Genomic DNA, 23,453 nt, shown 5'->3' with positions numbered 1-23,453 from the left:
TTTAAATCTGATGATACGGATACGCGTATTTTAAAATTAGTTTTACGGGTATTTAAAAGTTTATACATAGCTTCAATCCGTTAAAAAAGTGTTTTCCTTAAATGTGTAAAAGTTATGTTAATAAAATTATACTATATACTATTTAAATTATACTATATACTATACTTTTTTAAAATTTCAATGTATAAGTATCTCAAACCCATAAATCTATTTTATTACAATGTAATCTTTACTTTCACTAAAAGATTTGTCGTATTCTGGGAAATTATGTTTATATAATCAGCTGACACGTTCGTTTTGTCGTTAAAAATGTTTTTTTTTTATAGCTATATGCATACGGAACATTTTGCTATGCTACCTCATAGACTTGAGTTTTCGGAATAAGTATTAAAACTAAAATTTTGTTTTTTTTTAACAAGTTCCATAAAAAAACCTTCCTCAAAGTTCAAAGAGTTAAAAATACTCGAATTGGTCCAGCCGTCTTCGGGTACAAATAAAGAATCAGTTGCCAGAGTAGAATTACGAGTTATGCCAAGTATTCGTATACGTCATATTAATGTATTTTTTGACAGCTCGAACGTAATGACGTTTCATTGTATTTGTATGGTTTACTACACTAATTCTATTGTATAGTCCTTTTAATGAAAGACGTCTCCCAGACGCGGCGCTGCAATCGCATGACGTAATGTTGCCATTTATGAGTAAAAAATTTACCTATTTTATTTACATTTAGCAGATGTAATTTATCAAATAATACTATTTTCTGCATACTTCGATGAAACAATATTTATGTTATGTAAAAAGTATATTTTTATTTACTTATATTAGCGGTGTTCTACCTACTTACAGGGAAAAGATGAGAAAATAGGGTAAAGAAAAGCAATACATTTTTTTATTCAGAGATTAAATCTCTGAACTGAAAAAATTGTAACCCAACAATTATGCCTTAAAGGATACACTATGCCATAACAAAGAGAGTGACTGAAACAACAAGAGAACTGGCCGTGCAATATTGCAGTTGAATTCGATAGCCTAGCGATCATCCGGCCACCTATCGGGGCAACATCGGCCATATGTGGCTATACAAAACATGTTTGGCTATATGGCCGGGACATTACTGCAATATTGCATAGTGTGGCTGCTATTGTTTGCAATGTTGCCGGCCACAGTGTTGCAGCCATCAATTGCAGCAAAACATGGCCCGTTTAGACGCGCCATAATACGATGTAGATTATTGATAGAATATATTGATAATATAATAATAAAAAAGGTTATTAGAATAAATGTAATTATAATATAAAAATTATTTATAATTAAATAACAATATATGATATTCATAACGTAAATAAATTTGTTTATTTACTAATACATCAAGCATTGGATATAGTAATATATTTTCCTTGATTTAAGTAGCCATAAATAAAATCAATAAAAAGTACAATCTTATTAAACGAAATTCACATAATACTGCGAAAGAGTCATCAAAACTTCTTTGCCTCATTTTTCATCTCCGTTTTCTTCCCCCACACGATGTCAATTAAACACCACTGTAGTGTATAGAAGAAGTAGAGTTCCAGATATGACATTAGTATAAGTAGCCAAACTTGAAACCTACTGAACATGTTTAATACTGCGTAAACTACTATACCATTTGCGTAACTCACTGCGACCCTGCAACAATAGATCATTTTAAGTACGATATAATATCTGTATATTATGGTTTTGTATTATCTGTTCAAAAGTTTGTTTATGACATGGGTATATGGCATCTGTGTTGTCTATTCTTGTAATGTTTTTTTTATAGGACAGGGAAAGGCAAAGGCAAAAAGGCAGGAAGCGCACCTGATCTTTTTATTTCTTTATTTAAACTCCTTACATTAAAAGAAAAATAAATAACATAAATAATTAGGTATGCATGGGTGGCTTATCGCTAACAAGCGATCTCTTTCAGGCATCCCTAGTAACGAAAAAACTAAAAAAAAAAGAAATATTAAGGGTAAAATGCAAGTGCATAACCAAATCAACAAAAATAAAATTACAAGTAAAACTGAAATTTTTTTAAATTTCACTGCAGAATTCTGCCTGGCACAACGAAATTCTGCGACTCACGTCTCACAAAATTACGCTCGTTTGGCATTAAAATGATTAAAAGACAATAAACGTTTTATTTATGTATATACCTATATTTATATCTAATTTAAATACAAATATTATGCACAGAATATTAAAAAGTAACAGAACGATATTGGTCAAAGGATAAATATACAGGGTGGCCAAAAAGTCGTGGATCAAACGCATCTTGGGGATAGATGAGGTCATCAGCCGCAAAAAATTGTTCTACGAGAGGTCTCTAAGCTCAACCTCTGCAGAGTTATGATTTATTTTGCGTTTTTATAAGAAAATTAACTTTTTTTACTAATTCGTATTAAAATCCAAAAAAATCTACATCCTGTCCTGAATCTTTTTTCATAATATCCACAACAACAATTAATATTATCTTCAATATACTCAATAAACAACTATAAATAGCATCTCTAACGCAAGGACTCATCAGTACCAATCTAGTGGATATATATAATATGTTATCATGTTCATTGCGAATCCTAATGCGAAGTTGATTACGGCTGATTAATTGAAGATCCCAATGTTATTATCTACCTATATTTTTACATATAATCGATTTAAATGTCACTAATAATTTCAAAAGTATATGAATATACTATATATAATTTGATTACGCATGCGTCTGTTATTTATATCTGTATGCGTACGTATTTACGTTATTAAGTGATTCAATCCTATCATTTAGGAGATTCAATCCCAATCTATGAGGTTGATTCAAGTCTAAGAAACTTTTAATATTTATAATTCGTCCGATTCTATGAAATATCACTCGTGTTTTAATCATTATAAAAGATACATTTTTGTTAGAATACTTTATTAAATTCTACTTACGTAGCAGTATAAACTGAGGTAAAAATTGTCGTAACGATTGCGCCAGGCAAAATACTAGGAGGACGTTTTCGAGGCACCATAATTAAATCTAAAATCACCAATACGCCTGAAATAGTATGAAGAGAATGATGTGTCCAATGTGGCAGGTAGGCAAAGATCCCCACAGGCGCTATTAGTGCCCGGTCATTATTCCAAGTTCTCCAGAATAGAGTGTCACAGTACTGAAACAGAGACAGAGTCTTGAGTGAATTCTTTTGTAATAGGAACGAGCAGGAGGCTCACGATCTTAAGTGATACCGCTGCTCATTGACACTCATAACGCCAGAAGGCTCGCAACAGCATTGCCGGTTTTTTGAAGTTATACTTCTTTAGGCGCGTTATGAAAAATTGATGAGAGTGAAATTTTACGATGTGCGCGCACCGTATGAAGTTACCCACTAACGAATTCTTTTTAAACCAGCCGGGCGCCGAGCGTGCGCGAGCGAGATGGGAATAAGACAATCTACAAGTAAAAAGAAATAGAATATGCGTGAAGTTAGCAGCTATGGAAAGAATTTTGAATGACCGTAATGACCTAAACAAATAAAGGAGTTTTAATTATTTTTTCAAAGAAATTTAGCAATGCTTTTTCACAAAGACCTATTGTTACTTAGTTAAAAGGTTATGAAATCAAGTTATTAAATTGAATGAATAATATAATAAAATAATATAAATAATAATAATTATCATTAATAATAATTAATAAAATTGAATAATATACTAAATATTATTAAATTATTAACGTTAAATATTTTAAAAAAATAAAGAAAGCCAAAGAAGTATAACTTCTTACGCGCGTACATAAGTACACGCACCCTTTTTTTTAATTGGTAGGCTCTTTCTCGTAGGATGATATTTTTACTAATTAGTACACAGTACCACCTGCTTAAATGTTGCCCATTTGCTCTTCTCTTAAATAGCGTCATGTTGTATTTATTTATCCAGTAAAACAGACACAGGAAGAGAGTTCCATTCCTTAGCCGTAGAAACAAGAAACAAGTGAAACCTCGGAACACCAACTAGATAAGGATGCAAGCCGTGTCTGATCGTCCGGTGGTGAAAAGTTTAATATGTTTAAAAAGTTTAATGCTCAATAATAATAATATAATCCGCTTTTGACCTAAAGAATTATACTAACCAAAGTTGTAGGCAGAAGGATACTTGTCATAACGACATCTCTAATTTTCCTCAAAACACGCGCTCTCTCGTCTTCCCACCTCCCATTTCTCTCCATCCAGTCACAATAAATGCATATAGGGTAATAAGTTAGGAACACAAACTGAAAATAAAATTTCATTAATACACTTAAATTTGTAGAAAAATTGGTCACCCAATAGATTTATGAAAACAAAAAAAGATGCACGATATCACGGTCATCATTTTATATGAAAATAACATCGAAATTATTTTAACAAACACAGTATCAAATGTAATCCAGTTTTAATAGCTGATTAAATCTACCGAACTTCACAAAACACAAGGACATTTACAATGACATACAAGTATGACTGATAATTTTTAGTATATTCCAATGACATAGATATAGATAAAGTGGATCAATTGCAGTTAATATAAAGTTAATCCTCATTTATTGCAATTAATGATGCTGCTGCAAATTAAAATGGTTTTACGGCGTCAAGTAAACAAAACGTTCATTTAAAACTAAGAAAGCCCATGTTGTGATAAAACGTTTGGCGCTATGATTATATTTCAAACAACTGTTTATTCTGTGGAATATGAATAATCAAAACGAACTGAATTATTTTTCCGATTTCAATTAAAGACATTCAGAATTCTCACGTAAAATGAACACTAATTTATATAATTGTGTTTGCGTTTTCGATACGGTATCGGCGCGTCTTATTATATTTTATTTTACTTAGGTCACACAAAGGCCTTGATTTCGAACATTTATTAAATTGAGTCGCGTACGGTTGTGTAACAAATAAATAGGATACTTAGAACGATGTATTCAAGGATGTAATTATAATTTTTAACTGTCCTCAAACAAAAGATTCTCGCTTCACATACAATTTCCTCTGTTCCAAAAATATTTTGGATTTAATACCTGGCGTATTGAAAAAACTAAGAAATACTTTCCATGAATTTCTGATAATGTTTTTGAAAAATTAGAGTTTGAGTCTACAAAAAATTCAACATTTATTTAACAAATATATGGCTTAAAATTTTACGGCAATTATACTAGAGTTTTAACGTCAGGTACGCCAGGTAACGATGAATGTTTTTTTTAAATATTATTTTTAATGTATTTAACCGAGACAAACTTTAAATCGATTCTAGAGAAACAATATTGATTCAAGTTACACCGAAGATTGATATTCGACTGGCTTACAATGATTAATTACATCCCATTATTTATATTTCTCAATTTATTTATATTTCCATGCCAAATATATTATATTCGACGATCTTAATATGTTTATATTGCGATAAAATATAGTATTTATCGTAAATACATTATCACATAATACGTTTCACATAAACAAAACAAACATTAAATAATACACTAAGTAGATATGCATTACAATGAATTAGATTAGCGAACCCTTTTAAATACTAACTTAAATATAACTTGCACTATTTTCGCGTGCGACCATTACTTACATTAAACCAAATAGTCAATAATAACCAACGAACAATAGTATACACTCTCACATTGGGATCATTATCGGTTGACATATCCACATTTAAAAGCACTAATGCAACGACCACGAGATGAACGAACGCTGCGCTGTTGAGACATATTCGCACACTCAATAAAACACTATTACTTCTCGCCGTCTCTATCATTACGTGTTGCCTTCGTTGACAATATGTGTGTAATGAATTCATCGGGTCCTAAGATACAAAACTGACGATCGATAATGCATATCAATGGGATGTCATCAAGGGCGAAGTGCGCTGGTCGAAGTGGAGGTCAACTCTCTGTAACGGAAAATGACAAAGATTTCATGAGGTGGTATTAAAGTGATCTGTGAAGTGTCTGGCAGGGTGTTAGAAATTAATACTCATCAGAGATCCACAAGATCGTATCATATCGCTTTAAGTCTAATCGCAAAACTTATCGCGCTCGATAGCTTCAAGGACAGTGACATTATGATTGAAATAGTAGCGCCAATTAGGGAATCATAGAAAAATAAATTTAATAGACTAAGCTAGTTTCAAGGAAAATTTGTTCAAAGCCGGAATGCCGGTAAAAATGTTTAATGTTAATTTAGTTAGAAAATTTATCGTTATAGACGAAAACGCTTTTTCACAATAATACCAGTATTTTTTGTTCATTACCATTTTCAGCCTAAATTAGGAATTATTTTTCACTTTTTAGTTTGATGTGCTTTAAAAGCGTGTTTTATAGTTTTTTTAAACTATATTTATTTTCCACCTTTTAGTCCTAGCAGCAATACGTGTTGACTTAAAAAAAAATTCATTGTTTTTTCGAGATAAACCTATGAAATTATTATATTGTCGCTGATTCTTTATAAGTGTACAAAGTTTGAATTAAATCTGTCCGTTTAAAGTGGGTCAAAATCGAGTCCGAAGGAGTCGGTTACATACATACATACATACAGGTGAAGCTAATATAAAGCGTGTAAAAAATATATTACGTTATTATATACATAATGGCAAATTTGAATATTTTAACAAACCTATTAGCCGCAATACCACGTCCATTTTCATAGACAATGCTCTACATGGTGTAGTAATTAAACTTAGCAATCTGAAAATTTATACTTTGGCGGTTGTACGGATAATTTTATACCATGTTAAACTTTTAAATGTTGATGATGATAATGATGATATTATTTTATCCCGAATGGGAAAGGCAAAGGACTTTGGTCCATACAGCCAGGTCTTGTTAAATTTTAAATGTTGAAATAAGAATGACAGAAATTACGTTGTCTCTGGTGCCCTTTGACGTTTTTGGCGCAAAAAAAAGGAAAGGCGGGTTGTGCCGAATCACCAGTTAGATAGCTAGATATTCATGTCTAATTAAATTGTGAAATTTACAAAAAAGATACTTGGAAAAGACAATATGATCGTAAGATGATTGTTTAGTCTGTCCTCAACGGAAAAATAATAATAAGTGAATGAAACATGATGCTTTAAATATTACAATACTTATGTTACAATAAGACTTAATAAGTATCTATTGTATGGAGTATATTGTTAAATTATGTTTTGGACATCATAGAATAGCATATTGTATAATTTTCAAGTAACAATATATGAGCCTATTCATTATTGTATTTATGCAATACATTAGTAAAATACACTGATTGCGATGAACGGTTATGGTAATTAGAATAATTAATAATTATAATTTAATGTAGTGAAACCATTCATTAACATGGATAGGATAAGGTTTCGCGTAAATGGTGAAGCTTGTTCAGGTAAATGGGGTTAATTATATGATGTTAATTAGTAGTAATCTATGGTAATCAGCTACGAAATTGAATGTCCATTTAGTTAACGACTGAAGAAGAATAGGTCAGTGAGACACCAGCCTTGCGATTCTGTAACTCACTTTTCGAACTCGCACAGCGGTTTTCGCAGCGGCGGTCGCGCTTAAATCTGCCCTGCGATTCTGTAAATCACTTTTCGAACTCACACAACGGCTTACGAATCGGCGGTCGCTCTGAAATCATTGGCACTCTGACAAGGTGGGAGCTTGTAGTTTATTGTTTATTAGAATGCCATATCATAAAATGACTGCTTCACGACTGATTTGAGAGCGACCGCCGTCCGCCGATGCGAAAAGCGCTGTGTGAGTTCGAAAAGTGAGTTACAGAATCGCAGGGCAGTCGTGAAGCAGTCATTTTACGATTTGGCATTCTGATAAACAATAAACTACAAGCTCCCTCCTTATCAGAATGAGTGAGTTCCAGATTCGCAAGGCTGTTTTAGGGTAAGATTCAGAGTCGAGAATTAGCTCTTATTATTTCGAGTGTGACGATTACTATTTCTAATGTCGAACGCCAATAGACCAGTGCCGATAATTTTTGAAACCAAAAAAAATTACAGTAGGATGAAACCCATTAGAAAAGGAGGGGAATATGATCAAAATGAAAGGAAAAATAAATTACGGTCGATCTGAGGTCGGGAAGGGGTAGGAGGGGGAGGTTTAAGGGTAAAAAACGGTTTATCTCGATTTCCGGCAAAACTAAAAGTCCTATCGAAGAAAGTTAAATGGCAAAGTTGGAGGTAATAAAAAGATCTAAAACTTTTGTATTCACACATTTTTCACATAACCTCAAAATTTATGTGAAAAATTCAAAAAACCAAGTTTTTGGTTTTTAATTTTTATCTTTTACAAAAATATTTTTTTTTTAACGAAATTTGGTGAAAACTTACCTTTCTATGTCCCAAATACGCTGTAATTTATTTGATTAAAAATATTTATTTTTTCACCTTATTTTGAATTAATATCGAAAAAATACCCTAATTTTCAATCGAAAATTCTGACGTCAAAATTTAAGCTTTGTTCAAAAAGTTGATGTGCTTTCAGTTCGTTGAAATCTCTACTTTCCTATGGTAAAAAAATATATATATATTACCATAGTAAATCTTCTCAGAAAACGCAAAAAATCGTATGCAGTAACGCCCAGACTTGTCATCCCCTTCCTTACTTCTCTATGAATCTTCTTTAAATTATAATCAGATGCCTATTTATTACTATTTTAAGATAACTTATATATACCTGAGTGACCTAAAAAAAAAATTAGCCTTTAGATGGGCTAAAATTTTCGTATTTCATAGATAAGTAAGGAAGTGGATGACAGGTCTGGGCGTTACTGCATACGATTTTTTGCGTTTTCTGAGAAGATTTACTATGGTAACATATATATATTTTTTTACCATAGGAAAGTAGAGATGTCAACGAACTGAAAGCACACCAACTTTTTGAAAAAAGCTTAAATTTTGACGTCAGAATTTTCGATTGAAAATTAGACTGTTTTTTCGATATTAATACAAAATAAGGTGAACAAATAAATATTTTTAATCAAATAAATTACAGTGTATTTGGGACATAGTAAGGTAAGTTTTCACCAAATTTCGTTAAAAAAAAAATATTTTTGTTAAAGATAAAAATAAAAAACCAAAAACTTGGTTTTTTGAATTTTTCACATAAATTTTGAGGTGATGTGAAAAATGTGTGAATACAAAAGTTTTAGATCTTTTTATTACCTACAACTTTGCCATTTAACTTTCTTCGATAGGACTTTTAGTTTTGCCGGAAATCGAGATAAACCGTTTTTTACCCTTAAACCTCCCCCCCCTACCCCTTCCCGACCTCAGATCGACCGTAATTTATTTTTCCTTTCATTTTGATCATATTCCCCTCCTTTTCTAATGGGTTTCATCCTACTGTAATTTTTTTCACTTTTTATTTATTTTAAAGGCTATCTGCACTGGTCTACAAACTGTATATTCAGTTTGTTAACGATCATAGCGCTCTGTTATTCAAACAATCGTGTGCATTTTACAATTACTTACGTTAGTTATACTAATGTCTTAGTACTTCTATTTATGTTATTAATTTATTGTATATATTTATTGAATTTTTAAATATTTCTAACTTAGTAATACACTGTAATACGTTCTAATGATCTGTTATTATAAACATTTATTTATTATATATAATATGTTGTTCTTATTGCTAAATCACATAATATATATGTAAGAAGGTAATAATTATAGGAACTACAAAAATGTAAATTTAGATTTTATTTAAAGAACTTAATCTTTAGTAATTTAGAGATGAGATCTATTAAAAAGTTTACTTATAGAAACAATATATCTTTCAGTTTTTTCTTTACCCTATTTGTACTGCTATCTTTGGGAATGTTTTTTAATACATCTAGTTTATTAAATATTGTCGGAGTTATGTATCGTCGTGTTTGAATCTTGCTCTAAGATACAGATTGTATCTATGGGTAAAATATTTACACACACCTTAAATAGACGTAAGCTCTTAATGAACTGAGTGTTTATATTCTATAATGTATTTGCACTTCAGTCTATTGCGTTGTAAACTATAATATATGTATTTATAATGAACTAGTAGACTCAGCCAAGCGTTGCTATGACTAAAATTTTGTTATATTATAGTATAAACTATAGACATAGTAGTAAACTATTCAAAAGAAAAGACAGAAGAACACCAATCCACCACGCTTTTTTGGTGGTTATGCCATTAAATTGTAACTTATGTGAAACGTTGGTAATTATTTTGATAAGGATCAATACCTAGTTACGAATAAGGAGCCTTTTCTAGATTTATGATTTGTAATTGGGTTGAGGTTGGCAAAATATGGAGGAGGCTGTAACCGTGTACTCAACTAAAGAAACAATTATTTATTTAATATACTATTTAATATTTCAACAACTAACAATAAATTAAGAAAACTAAATACTAACACAGCTAAAGTTATGTTATTTAAGGTTTGAATTTGAATTGAATTGGGTTGATTTTTACAGTTACAGATGCACTGGGTACAGACCAATTTTAGATTTAGATGCGTTCAAAACATTCGCCAAAGACGCGCCAAAACCCAACCTAAAGGCCGATTTACATTATCTTAGTGTTTAGGAGAGTGCTTGAGTACAACTTGAAAGGCAAGTTCTTTAGCGTAGCGTTTACTAAAGCAAGTAGCGTTTACATGTTTCAACTAAAGTACTATCCTAAAGCACTCTCCTAAACACTAAGATAATGTAAATCGGCCTTTAGTGACATTGAGGAGCTAACTGTATGCAGGGACAAAGAAAAGTGTGAAAATCCATGCAGAGATTGGTGTTTTGATTCAAAGAAGGATAGAAAAAAATAATACATTTAAAGGATGATAAAATATGGTATAGAGTTTTTTTTTTATGCTTCTTTACAGTCATAACTGCTTCAAAGATATACAAACTTGGTACTGTCAGAATACCGAGTTCGTGTGTTTTTTATTTAATTGGTATACAGCTTATAAGAGGTCCAACGCCCATGATCGACCTTATACATTTTTTTCTGAGTAATAAAAACTTTAATCACATCTACCAAATTTCATGAGATAAGTGAAATTTTTGATGTGTTTCGAAAGCAAGAAGTCGATTCGTATATGCTTGTGAATGGGAATACTGGCAGAGGTAAAATTCTTAATTTAATTTTACAAAAATAATAAACCACCAATAAAAGATATTTTATAATATATACATTACGTTAATAAAACATCAGCGCGTGCATAATGTTATATGAATATTTAAAACAATAAAAGACATTAAAAATAGGAAAACGAGAATTTATTAACGCTGATTTATTCGCTTATTTCTGTAAGATGAAGATGATATCACTCACAAGATGAAGTATGTGAAGAGAGCAAATGTTGCTATTATTTATTAATTCATAAATAAATATTCCATATTTTTCTAGGTGCTATTTACATATTTGAGTTTCCACGCGTACTTATTGATATAAGTGCAATTGAAGAGCTTAGAACTCATTACTTGGATCATAATAAGGATATAATTAAGGATCAGAAAATTAGTATATATTATATCGTTTCGATTGGAAGTGACCATTAAAATGGACAAGGAAAATGCAATTCGAAGAGGGAAACGTCCCTCTAAAGTGATCGAAGAAATTTATCACGCCAAAGAAGTATAACACGTTTAGTCACGTAACATAAGTACATACACGTTTTTCATATTTTAATGTAATATTATTATTACACCTTACCATATCTTTATAGAGCAAAAACCGCCGTATTTCCAAAATAGGAATTAAAGCATATTAAAACTATCATATTGCTATTTATGTATAGCACTTATACTAATGTTACCAATAAAGTATTGCGTTGAATGGAGATAATAAACATTACTAGAGTTGGAAGACGTTACGTATTATCAAGACGTTTGAGCTCCTTATACTAACATTAATATATATATGGAGCAGAGTTACACGAGGCTGATCTCATCCTTGAGGTCGTAAATTCGAACCCCGGCTATGCAAGGTCGACGGCGTGTATCAAGCACTTACTTGACTATTAGACAAAATAAATGGTTACGAAAGTGATACAAAAATCTGAGGTCCAAACCTTTAAAGGTAGTGCCACTGTTTTTTTTTAAATAAGATTTCATGCAACATTCAAAAAAGTCAACTTACTGTATAAGACATTCCTACCCCGATCACCTAGAGAGCAGTACATTTTTTTCTATAGAACAGGACCTGAATAGGCAGGCAATTGGAGACTCACCTAAGGGGACAATAGTTTCTACAAGTTTCTTCCATTATTAACGTGTGTGTTAATTGTTGACACTGCATCGATTATCCATTTAATTTAAATAGTTTTCACGTATTCTATTAGGACGATGTTCGTGCTACTTACGGTTTCCATACAAAATCTATCGTTTCCATTTTATTAAGATAGCGACAACTTCTACTATATATATATATCTCTGTAGCGACATCAACCCGGGCTACTAGGACATTCAGGCCAGCTAGTCAAAGGTTAGACTAGTTGAAGAAGGGGGGAACCTGCAGGTTGGATGTAGGTCACTTCTTCTTCTGCATCAAGCAGAAGCATGACGTTATCACTCCTACAGAAGCAAGTTACGGTCAGCCAGCACCAGCACATCTTCAACGGGCACCATGACCACTAATATGCAATGAGCCCAAGTCCAACTTCCTCCACTTATCGTTGTGGTTGTAAAAATGTAGTAATTTGTATAATTAGTCATATCCACCGAACGTGTTATTGTTTCCTTCAATAAAGTGTAAAAAGTGATGTAGTAAAACTGAATACTTGTACGTTTTGTTTCGACTAGTTTCTATACTAATAAATACGTATATAAATGTATCAAAACTACCCATAGCATATATAACATACTCAATATAGCCTAACATACACTCAATGCGATAAAGACGAAAAAACAGGAAAGTCCCGAAACCAAAAATTATTTTATCGAAATTCCTAATATTTTATTTATAGGAAACTACGATTACACTACGAAATAAGGTAGTTTTTTCGAAAGTTATATTTTACAAATCTATAATTAGTGTTTCAAAAAATATTACTTTCTTCAGTAAATGCGTTTTTATAACAATAATAAAATACTAAATAAATGGAACAATACTAGCTGATTTCGTTACATAAGTCTATAACTAATTATTGATTTAATTACTTAGTTAACATAGTGAAATCAGAGTTCATACTCGTAGCTTGTCAGTAATGATTATAATATCATCATGGATAGAATTACTTTTAGCATAAATGGTGAAGCTTGCTCAGGTAAGATAATATCGAATAATAAGTTTTTAGAAATCACAATTTACTTAAAATTATTTCGGCGATAGGCGAATACAAACTCATAATGTAGTGGAAGTTATTTGACTACTTCACATTAGATTATTAGAGAAAGGATTTTGAAAAAACAAACTCTAATCCCAGGCCTCCAATTTCTGTATGTTTCGTAATCATTTTTCTTCGTAATATACAAGTATTTTTTAAACTTATCTTCACCAATATATATTCCTGATGTTTAACGGTCTTTACAGCAAGCTTCGAATGATCTGAATTGTATAGGTATAAGAAGTCATTGCGTTTTAATACGCGTTATTGTAGCGTATATAACAATGAAAAGAAAGGTTTTGGCTTTATAGACGATTTAAATCAATTTCAGCGGGATCTGAAGTGGATTCAGATGAAAATCTGAATGATTTCCTACGAATCAGGAAGAATCTTCGCGGTACTAAATATATGTGCAAGGAGGGTGGCTGCGGTGTCTGCATTGTGGCTGTCACCGCTCCTGATCAAAATGGACATAAACGGACATTTTCCGTTAATTCTGTAAGACTGGTGAAAAGTAATTAGCTATAAAAATGTCATAATGCTTTTTATAGAATCAAAAATAATTCTAAATAAGTATATTTAAAAATACATGACTCCTTCAAATTTATACGTGCACCAGGTGGTATAGACATATTTCATCTATTCCCATTTACGGGGTTACGGGACTTAATTTTTTAGTTTATGTTTATATATTCGAAACCATAAATATAAGGTAAGTACGAGTAATAACATTTAAGTGATATAAATTCAAACGGTTTTTATGTCCCAATTCGTGTACCAATATTTCTACACGCTTTATATTAGCTTCACCTGTATGTATGTATGTATGTAACCGACTCCTTCGGACTCGATTTTGACCCACTTTAAACGGACAGATTTAATTCAAACTTTGTACTCTTATAAAGAATCAGCGACAATATAATAATTTCATAGGTTTATCTCGAAAAAACAATGAATTTTTTTCCCACAAAGCAATACGATTAAATTGAGACAACACGTATTGCTGCTAGGACTAAAAAGTGGAAAATAAATATATAGTTGCTCGATAGACGAAAAATATGGCACAGAGCGCCCCACGCTTTTTCACAATAATGCCAGTATTTTTTGTCCATTACCATTTTCAGCCTAAATTAGGAATTATTTTTCACTTTTTGTTTGATGTGCTTTAAAAGCGTGTTTTATAGTTTTTTTAACCTATATTTATTATGTAAAGGTCTTTTTTACCAAAAACATAACGATATAAATGTTTACACTTTACAGTGTCTAACGAGTATACTATCATGTCAAGATTGGGAAATAACGACCATCGAAGGATTAGGTGACAGACAAGGCTATCATCCTATTCAGCGCACCCTAGCAGAGCATAATGGCAGCCAATGCGGATATTGCACGCCCGGATGGGTAATGAATATGTACAGGTAAGTTATGATAATTCAAATAATAGAGAGAATAATTAGTTCTTATTTCATCCGAGTTATCGTTTTTAATTGGCCTGATTTTTACAGTTTACTTGAAGCAAACAATTATAATCTAACTCAGTATGAAATCGAAAATTCGTTTGGTAGTAACAATTGCAGATGCACTGGGTACAGACCAATTTTAGATGCGTTCAAAACATTCGCCAAAGACGCACCAAAACCTAACCTTACAGACATCGAAGACCTGAATGTAGTATGTAAAAATAAAGCAAATTGTGAAACGCCTTGCAAAGATTGGTGCTTCGTTTCCCCACATACGAAAGTTAAAAAGATACATTTAAAGGATGATAAAATATGGTACAGAGTTTACGAGATAAGTGAAATATTTGATGTATTTCGGGAGGAAGGAGTCGAATCGTATATGCTTGTGAACGGGAACACTGGAAGAGGTTAGCTACTAATTTCTAATTAAATTAAAATCAAAATATAATTTATTCATATATGTAACTTAATGTATACTTGATTGCCAGTAAAAAAATACGTTATAAACTTATAAAACAAATAATTTTAATATACTGCCAGTTCTCAAATCAAGGGCGTAGAACGGATTAGAAGAACTGGCAATAAACTCTCCATTACTCTTTTAAATCGCCATCATTTTCAAATTGTTTGTAAGCATTCGCATTAATTACGTCATGCTTCTCATTATATGTTAAAGCAATTATTATTGTAATTTAAAAAAATATTAATAAATAGGTAAATAAGAAAACCGAATTGTATCAGCAAGGCGCGGTGAAATAGGATCATAAATTACTGTGAAAACAACACGCAAACACTATAATAACTTCTATTGAGATGCATAATTGGTTTTGATATTTAAAAAATATATTTTAGGTGCTATTTATATATTTGAGTTTCCACGCATACTTATTGACATAAGTGCAGTGGAAGAGCTAAGAACGCATCACTTAGACCAGAATTTAGTTATCGGGGCTGGTACTACCTTGACGGATTTAATGGGAATATTTAAGAAAATGGCTGAAACCTATGAGGAGTTTTCATATTTACAAAAGCTTTATGACCATTTGGATCTAGTTGCGCATATACCAGTAAGAAATGTAAGTAAAGTTTTTATAGTTCTTTTTTCGTAATTCAGAGGTTGAGGTTTTAGGCTCATATTATGGAAGTTATATCTTAACAATGTGCCTTTGTCTCAAATAAATAACATCAAAGCAATGATTTTATGATGGTTATAAAATAATATTGTACGTGTTTTATAGGTAGGTTCCATAGCAGGAAATCTAATGTTGAAAAAACGCGATCATACGTTTCAATCGGATGTATTTTTATTATTTGAAGCAATTGGAGCTATTATGACCATAGGTAACAATTATTTCATAGTTATTAAGATCAGTAAAAACTGCTATTGTAATTAATTAACCCCGTAACTTTCTATATTTTTATCTTTTACAAGTATTAAATTCATTCAACAAAATATTTCATATTTTTCAGTCAGCGCAGATGGTTTAATGGACGTATCTCCTCAAGAGTTCTTGTCTATTGACATGAAAGGAAAAATTATTACAGAAATAAAGGTTCCACCTCTTGCCCAACATTATAAATTTGCTTCTTTTAAAGTAAGTTCATTGTAATCACCAAGTACAACGATCTTTGTAACGTTAAATATGCACAATTTCACACTATAAAACTAGTGCTATACTGACTGGTGCTACACATAACAAGCCCCAGGAATTAATCATGGGGTAACATGCGTGTAAAAGTACTGTTTTGCTAGTATTTGTAGTAGTTAGTGTATTTATAATTATTTTTAGATAATACCAAGATCACAAAACGCCATAGCTCAAGTACATGCAGCATTTTTGTACGACTTAGATCCAGTACATGAGCAAACGGTCATATCAGCCCGACTCGTTTTCGGCGGTCTATCAGGACCCTTCACTCATGCATACAGTACTGAAAATTATCTGAAGGGACAAAAGTTATTCGAAAATCATGTGTTACAATCAGCTTTATCCATTCTTAACGATGAAATTGTGGTTGAGGAAATAAAGGGAATGCAAAAACCGGAATTTCGTAAGAAAGCAGCATTAGGACTATTTTATAAGGTATCGTAAATATACGAAACTAGATCTTGAGATTTTTTATTCTAATTAAATTGTAATTGAATTTAAAACAAAGTTATATTTAACAATAATGTTTATCAATAGTTTTTATGACACTATTATGTATATTTTACTATGCCAGAAGCGGAATCGAGGATTACCATGTGGCAGTTGAAGCACGATGTATTTATACATACATCATTGGCTGGAGTTTTAGGCTCTATTCATTGTTTTCCTAATCCATTTAAATATATCCTTACAGGGCTTATTGGCAATAATTCCACCAGAATTATTAAACCCAAGATATCTATCAGGGGCATTAGACCTTCGTAAAAATAGGCCTCTTTCTAAAGGTAAAGAGGTGTATGACACTAACCCAATATTGTGGCCTTTAAATGAGCCTATGCCTAAAGTCGAAGCTCTAATACAGTGTTCTGGAGAAGCAATCTATGTAAATGATGTTGAAACAATGCAGAAAGAAGTGTATTGTGCGTTTGTAACCGCCAAAATCTTTAGCGGAGATATCGAGCATATAGATCCTGCGCCTGCTCTTGTAAGCTATATTGTATCTTTGTTTTTAAGCAAGTCTAACTTTAAACATGTCTTCATCGCCCTAGTCACTACGTAGGATTATCATAATAAATTATATCTCCCGGGCTGTGCCCCCACAGTTTCACCCACGTTAATTTATTTTTTGTGTAATTGAGAATTCTTTTTGGGGAATTTCAAGGAAGGTTCCAAAGCCTTTGTTCATACCTACCTATATCTATTTTTTTAATTTATGTTTTTATTATTAATTACTTGATATGTCATGTGGAACATGGTGTACTGGTTGCAGCTCCTTACAAACGTTGTGTAAAAAAATGTCGATTAAAAAGAGTGGCGGAGAGTTTATTGCGAGTTCTTCTCTTCCGTTCTACGCCCTTGATTTGGGAACTGGCAGTAAATGTAAAATTAGAAGCATTAATATGTATTTCTTTACTGACGAGTCATAAGTGTAGATTATGTTACCTATATGATTAAATTTTTTTTTTACTTTACTTTTACTTTATAATTATTTTCCAGAAAATTCCCGGTGTCGTTGCTTTCTATACAGCAAAAGATATACCCGGAACAAACATCTTTGTGAGTGGAACTGTAACGGGCTATAGACCAGAAAAAATATTATCTGATGGTAAAATCGATTTCTTTGACCAACCCATTGGTATATTAGTGGCAGAAACAGAAACTATAGCAAAAAGAGCAGCAACGCTCGTGAATGTTACATACAGGAAAGAAAACAGAAAACCATTATTAGATATACGCGATGTTTTAGTTGAGGATCCGAGCAGGATTACACTTGTAGAAAATATTCCGCCGCTGAAAAAGCCTGGTACTGAAATCGAATGCATCATAAAACAAACAGAGAACATATTTTGGCAATATCACTACACAATGGAAACACAGAGCTGTGTGACGAAGCCAAGTGATGATTCCTTTGATGTATTAGCTGCTTCTCAATTCCCTGATATGACACATTTGGTCGTTTCGGCGGCTTTAGGCATCGAACAAAGTAGGTAAGTTAACGTTTAGATGAGCTAATCGCAGAATCATCACAACACTTATGACTTTCGCCTTATTGACTACACTTATCAAAATGGTCCGGCCCTAAAATCCTTTAATTAATTTTGCTTATATTTGCTTAGACTTCAACCAAAATACTTTTCAAATAAATAGCTGATTTTCTAGAATCAATGTGACAATACCGAGATGTGGCGGTGCATATGGATCTAAAATAACTAGAGTTGGACTTGTGGCAACTGCTAGTTCAATCGTTTCCTATCTTTTGAACCGACCATGTAGGTTTATTATGGATATTCAAGAAAATATACGAATCGTCGGAAAAAGATTACCCGCCCATTTGCAGTACGAGGTAATAAAAATATATGGATACCTACCCACCTACTGATACTACTACCACTATACTTAATTATCTCTGACAAAACCTACGTGCTGGGTCACAAATATTGACCACTTTAAACATAATTTGTACTCAAAATAATCAGTAGTTTGTCTAGAATCGATTATCCAAAATGAAACAATTATTGTGTATTATTCTCTCAAAATTGCTTAAGTTCAAATTCTTATGTTTCTTTAGGTAGGCGTAAACAAATATGGTAAAATTCAGTACTTAAACTATGACGTGTACTCAGATACAGGATATGGGCAATTTGAACTTGTTTCATCCCTAATACCACCCGCTATTCGGAGCTGCTACAATCACCTCACATGGGATTTTAGTGTATATAGAGTTACAACTGACACACATAGCAACACTTATGCAAGAAGTCCAGGTAAGTTATTAATTAAAAAGTTGGTAAAAGATGCCTTTATTTACATTACATTCTACAAATTTATCCTATTTTAGGAAGTCTTGAAGGTATATGTATGACAGAGCATGTGTTAGAAAGAATATCCTACGAATTAGATATCGACCCGGTAGAAGTACGCCTCAATAACCTCAATCCGGAATTCATAGATGTTAAAGACATTCTGGAAACTTTATTAAAAAACAGTGAATACACAGAACGAAAGAAAGAAGTTGAGAAATTCAATTCTGAAAACAGATGGAAAAAAAGAGGTCTCCGTGTCGCAATCATGAGTTGGCCTGCTCCAGATCAAGTAGATTATCACATCTACATATCAATTTATCATGGAGATGGCAGTGTTATAGTAAAGCATGGTGGTGTAGAAATCGGCCAAGGCATTAATACAAAAGTAATACAAACCATTGCTTTTGTGTTTAAAATTTCTATGGACAAAATAAAAACAAAAGCAGTTGATGTTGCATCAGCCCCGAATACCTATTGTGCTGCTGGCAGTCGAACAACTCAATCTATTTGCTTCGGAGCTATAAAATGTTGCCAGATAATTTTGGACCGCCTGGCTCCCATTAAAACTTCCTTGCAAAATCCTACCTGGGAAGAATTAATACAGTCTGCTTATTCTCAAGGAGTTAATCTACAGGCAAATTATCATGTTACTACTGCAGATCAGGATCCAATTAGATCAGCTGGGGTTAGTCTCAGCGAAGTTGAATTAGATATTATAACAGGAGAATCATTGGTTCTTCGTGTTGATTTAGTGGAAGATATAGGGACTAGTATTAATCCGGAGATTGATGTTGGGCAGGTAAATATAACATATGTATATTCAAATAGGCTTATAAACTATACTATACTACACTTTGTCAATAATTACGTTATGGCACTACTGGCTACAAAGCTTTGATGGATCCTCTTAAAACATTACAGTACCGAAAGCTTTGACACTTAAAATATTCTAGATTGAAGGTGCTTTCATAATGGGTCTTGGCTATTGGACATCAGAGCACATTATCTATGATAAGGAAACGGGGCAAATACTAACAGATCGTACGTGGACGTACCACATACCACAAGCCAAAGATATTCCTATTGACTTTAGAATACAGCTTCGAAGGAATCATAATCCTGTTGCAACACTGGGAGCGCGAGGTAAACCTTTGAATTTTTATTAATAACCTTCGTTTTCAGAATCTTTCATCAGCAACTATCATTAACAATAAATCGTGACTAGAAAGTTTATTTTAATACCGGTACTTGCTACGGCTTTTACAGGAATTGTTTTGTTATTATTTTAATTCACCAAAATCGCTTCTTTATTGCTCTCTGTTATATGCTCTGTTTTATTAAACTTTTTATTGCATCGATGCATGATGCGCTACTTAAGTTTTCTATAGAAGAATTACATTACATTTCTAGTACGACAGCTGTTTCATTCTTCGATATGATATTAGATTTTCATATAGTGAATAGTAAAATTCATAAAATTTATCGCTAAATTTTTTTTTCTATTTTATTCCGGTTTAACAGCGGTTGCAGAACCAGCGACGTGTTTAGCAGTTTCGGTAGCGTTTGCTTTAAAAGCGGCAGTAGCCAATTCTAGAGAAGAATCCGGCTTTCCAAAGAATCAATGGTTTTCAGTTGGTAAGTCTAGAAACTTATTAGATGATGATTAACTTTTATTAAGCAACACAAATATAAAATAATACAACACTATCGAAGCGAGACTCATTCATTTTATCAAATGCAAAAAAATCGTTTTCAAAAGTATCCGAAATAAATTTCAAAGAATAAAAAAACCAATCATTGGAATAATACAAAATAATTGATAATAGTATCAACGGATGAAGTGGTCGTCCGTTGATAAAAATTACAATGTTTTTAAACAAATTCTTCATTTCAGATGGACCTTACACGTTAGAAGCAAATGTTCTAAGCGCCGATGCAAATTTAGAGGAGTTTCTATTTAGATAGATTTCTTGCATGTTTAATGAAATGGAAAATGAAATTACTCCTAGTTAGGCAACACTGAAAATAAGTTATTACTAAATTTATAAACTTTCTTATATCATGGAATACTGTTCTCACCTCTGGGCGGGAGCTCCCCAGTACCAGCTCCTTCCACTTGACCTTTCCAACGAAGAGCGATTGGAATCGTCGACGACCAGTCACTTTCCGTGCGGTTTGATCCCTTGGCGTTGCGTAGAGATGTGGGGTCTCTCTGCATCTTCTACCGCATTTACCATGGAGAGTGTTCAGAGGAGTTGTTCGGTCTAATACCTGCAGCTGAGTTTGGTTCTCGGACGTCAAGGCAAAATACAAAATACCATCTGTATCACCTTGACGTCCGTCGTTCCACAACTGAGCGTTTTCTAAGGCAGTTTTTGCCGCGCACCACCACTATGTGGAACCAGCTGCCCACTGAAGTATTTCCGAACCAATTCGACTTAGGGTCCTTCAAGAAAAGAGCGTACCAATTCTTGAAAGGCCGGCTACGCACTTGCGAGCCTTCTGGCAGTGTGAGTGTGCATGGGCGGCGGTATCACTTAACATCAGGTGAGCCTCCTACCCGTTTGCCTCCTATTACATAAAAAAAATATATATATAAAAAACTAAAGGGTAGGGTAAAACTAAGTAAAGGATTTACAGAAAAGAGCGTTGCCACTCAAAAAACCCTGCTAGGCACTTGTGAGAAATTTTGCTATGCCATTGTCCACGGGCGGGCGTTAACAATAGAAACATGCCATAAACATATTATCGTTTCTCCCCTGTTATGTTCCTTCAAAAAATTAACTAAATAGGTACGCGCTTATCTTCTTAACTGATCCGTCTTTAATTTCTTAAACACCTGTAAACACAGCTTTATTCGATTTAGTTTTAAGAATATATCAACATACATATTTACTTATTTACAACAGAACTGTAATTTTTTTGTCGTAAATTATTAAACTGGTTTCTATTTTACAATTTTCTTTGATGTAGATACGAGTATCATTATTTATTCCAATTACAAAATCAATTTGTTGTAAAAATTTTCGATTAGATTGTAGGAATTTTGTAAATTAAGTAGCTTTAAGGTATTATGTGAGTAATTTTATTCGCCTTTAACAATTGTATGGCAAACTTTGCGTTAGTAGACACTAATTAAATTAAAATACATATTGTAATCTTTCTATTTAGTAAATATGATTTATTGTTATCTAATAAATATTTAAACCATTTTATTTAAATTTTATAACGCATAAAATGTTATAAATCCTAAATTCATACAGGCGCATAAGCCCTTTGAAAATAAACATTGATGTATGAGTAAAACGCGACCAACATTTTATGCAGATTGCTAAATTAGATACAGCATGTACTTTATAAAAAGTATTATGTGCTAGTATAGTAATTTTTAATATTAGCCATTAAAAATGTCCTTAAAATATTCAGAAGTCAGCTGGATAAAATTAATTGTTATAATTTTTTTAATATAACAATTAATTAATTATTTATTATCCTAAGCTACGTAATAAAAACAAATAATAATAAAAATGCGTTAATAAAAAACAAATATAAATTCAAAATTTGTCCGTGTAGCACCCTTAATGCTTGCAGCATTTCTTCGCTATATTGCGATATTTATTCGTTCAACGAGACAAGTACCAGCTCTGGATTCACTGGTACTATCTACGAGGCGACATCTTTAATTAGCGTGTGCACTTGACCTTCATGGCCCAATAGCATCTAGCTACTCTTCAAAAGAACAAAATCTTTTTGCTGATTATTTGCTTCACTTTATTAATTATAAGTTCATATAGATGCTACCCTATCTGGTACCTTAGTTTTTTATGCAATTAAGTTATTCATCAAGCTTGACAACACATATAATAGCCCGGTCATTTTAGACATAAAAATAGTGATCAAATAAAGAAAATTCCGACAAAGCCAAATTTTCGTAGAGACCTTAGGTTTACCACAAGGAATAAAGTGTCAAAAGTCCCCATCAGTCCCATGTGAGCTTAGGGACTTATTCGGGGTCAAAGGTCAAAATTTTAGGTTTTTTGGATTTTTCTCGAAAACGGTAAGTTTTATCGAAAAGTACGTCAGGGCAAAGTTGTAGATCTTAAAAATTCTCTATAAAAATGATTCCCATGATTTTTTCTCTAAGACTCACTATTTCCCAGATATTGCGCTTGTAAGAATCATGTTCTACATAGTATG

General features: G+C 32.4%; 2 protein-coding genes across 2 annotated transcripts; one reads left to right on the top strand and one right to left on the bottom strand.

The window, feature by feature from the left end:
- Window positions 1-1,364: 1,364 nt before the first annotated feature.
- On the bottom strand, window positions 1,365-5,954 carry LOC125052684 (androgen-dependent TFPI-regulating protein-like). Its single transcript, XM_047653660.1, has 4 exons — window positions 5,620-5,954; window positions 4,133-4,273; window positions 2,956-3,176; window positions 1,365-1,671 (listed from the first exon to the last, which is right to left on the bottom strand). The coding sequence occupies exons 1-4, from the start codon at window positions 5,845-5,847 to the stop codon at window positions 1,482-1,484; spliced, it is 780 nt and encodes a 259-aa protein (XP_047509616.1). The 5' UTR covers window positions 5,848-5,954; the 3' UTR covers window positions 1,365-1,481.
- A 7,234-nt stretch (window positions 5,955-13,188) lies between these two features.
- LOC125052682 (indole-3-acetaldehyde oxidase-like) lies at window positions 13,189-21,372 on the top strand. Its single transcript, XM_047653657.1, has 16 exons — window positions 13,189-13,283; window positions 13,675-13,841; window positions 14,604-14,761; window positions 14,849-15,210; window positions 15,656-15,879; window positions 16,042-16,144; window positions 16,274-16,398; window positions 16,594-16,887; window positions 17,147-17,437; window positions 17,950-18,440; window positions 18,613-18,796; window positions 19,022-19,217; window positions 19,292-20,055; window positions 20,210-20,399; window positions 20,778-20,891; window positions 21,151-21,372. Exons 1-16 carry the CDS (start codon window positions 13,241-13,243, stop codon window positions 21,219-21,221), a joined length of 3,777 nt encoding a protein of 1,258 aa, XP_047509613.1. The 5' UTR covers window positions 13,189-13,240; the 3' UTR covers window positions 21,222-21,372.
- The last annotated feature ends 2,081 nt before the right edge of the window (window positions 21,373-23,453 follow it).

Source organism: Pieris napi, chromosome 9 (assembly GCF_905475465.1).
Source record: "Pieris napi chromosome 9, ilPieNapi1.2, whole genome shotgun sequence".
Taxonomy (NCBI): domain Eukaryota; kingdom Metazoa; phylum Arthropoda; class Insecta; order Lepidoptera; family Pieridae; genus Pieris; species Pieris napi.
This window is presented reverse-complemented; position numbering and strand designations above follow the sequence as displayed.

Coding starts and splice junctions, on each gene's coding strand:
- LOC125052684 (XM_047653660.1), bottom strand. CDS start 5,847: ATGAATTCATTACACACATATTGTCAACGAAGGCAACACGTAATGATA. Junction 3,177..4,132: donor TCCTTCTGCCTACAACTTTG/GTTAGTATAATT, acceptor TCTCTGTTTCAG/TACTGTGACACTCTATTCTG. Junction 1,672..2,955: donor ACCTCAGTTTATACTGCTAC/GTAAGTAGAATT, acceptor CTATTGTTGCAG/GGTCGCAGTGAGTTACGCAA.
- LOC125052682 (XM_047653657.1), top strand. CDS start 13,241: ATGGATAGAATTACTTTTAGCATAAATGGTGAAGCTTGCTCAG. Junction 13,842..14,603: donor GGACATTTTCCGTTAATTCT/GTAAGACTGGTG, acceptor TACACTTTACAG/TGTCTAACGAGTATACTATC. Junction 16,145..16,273: donor TGGAGCTATTATGACCATAG/GTAACAATTATT, acceptor CATATTTTTCAG/TCAGCGCAGATGGTTTAATG.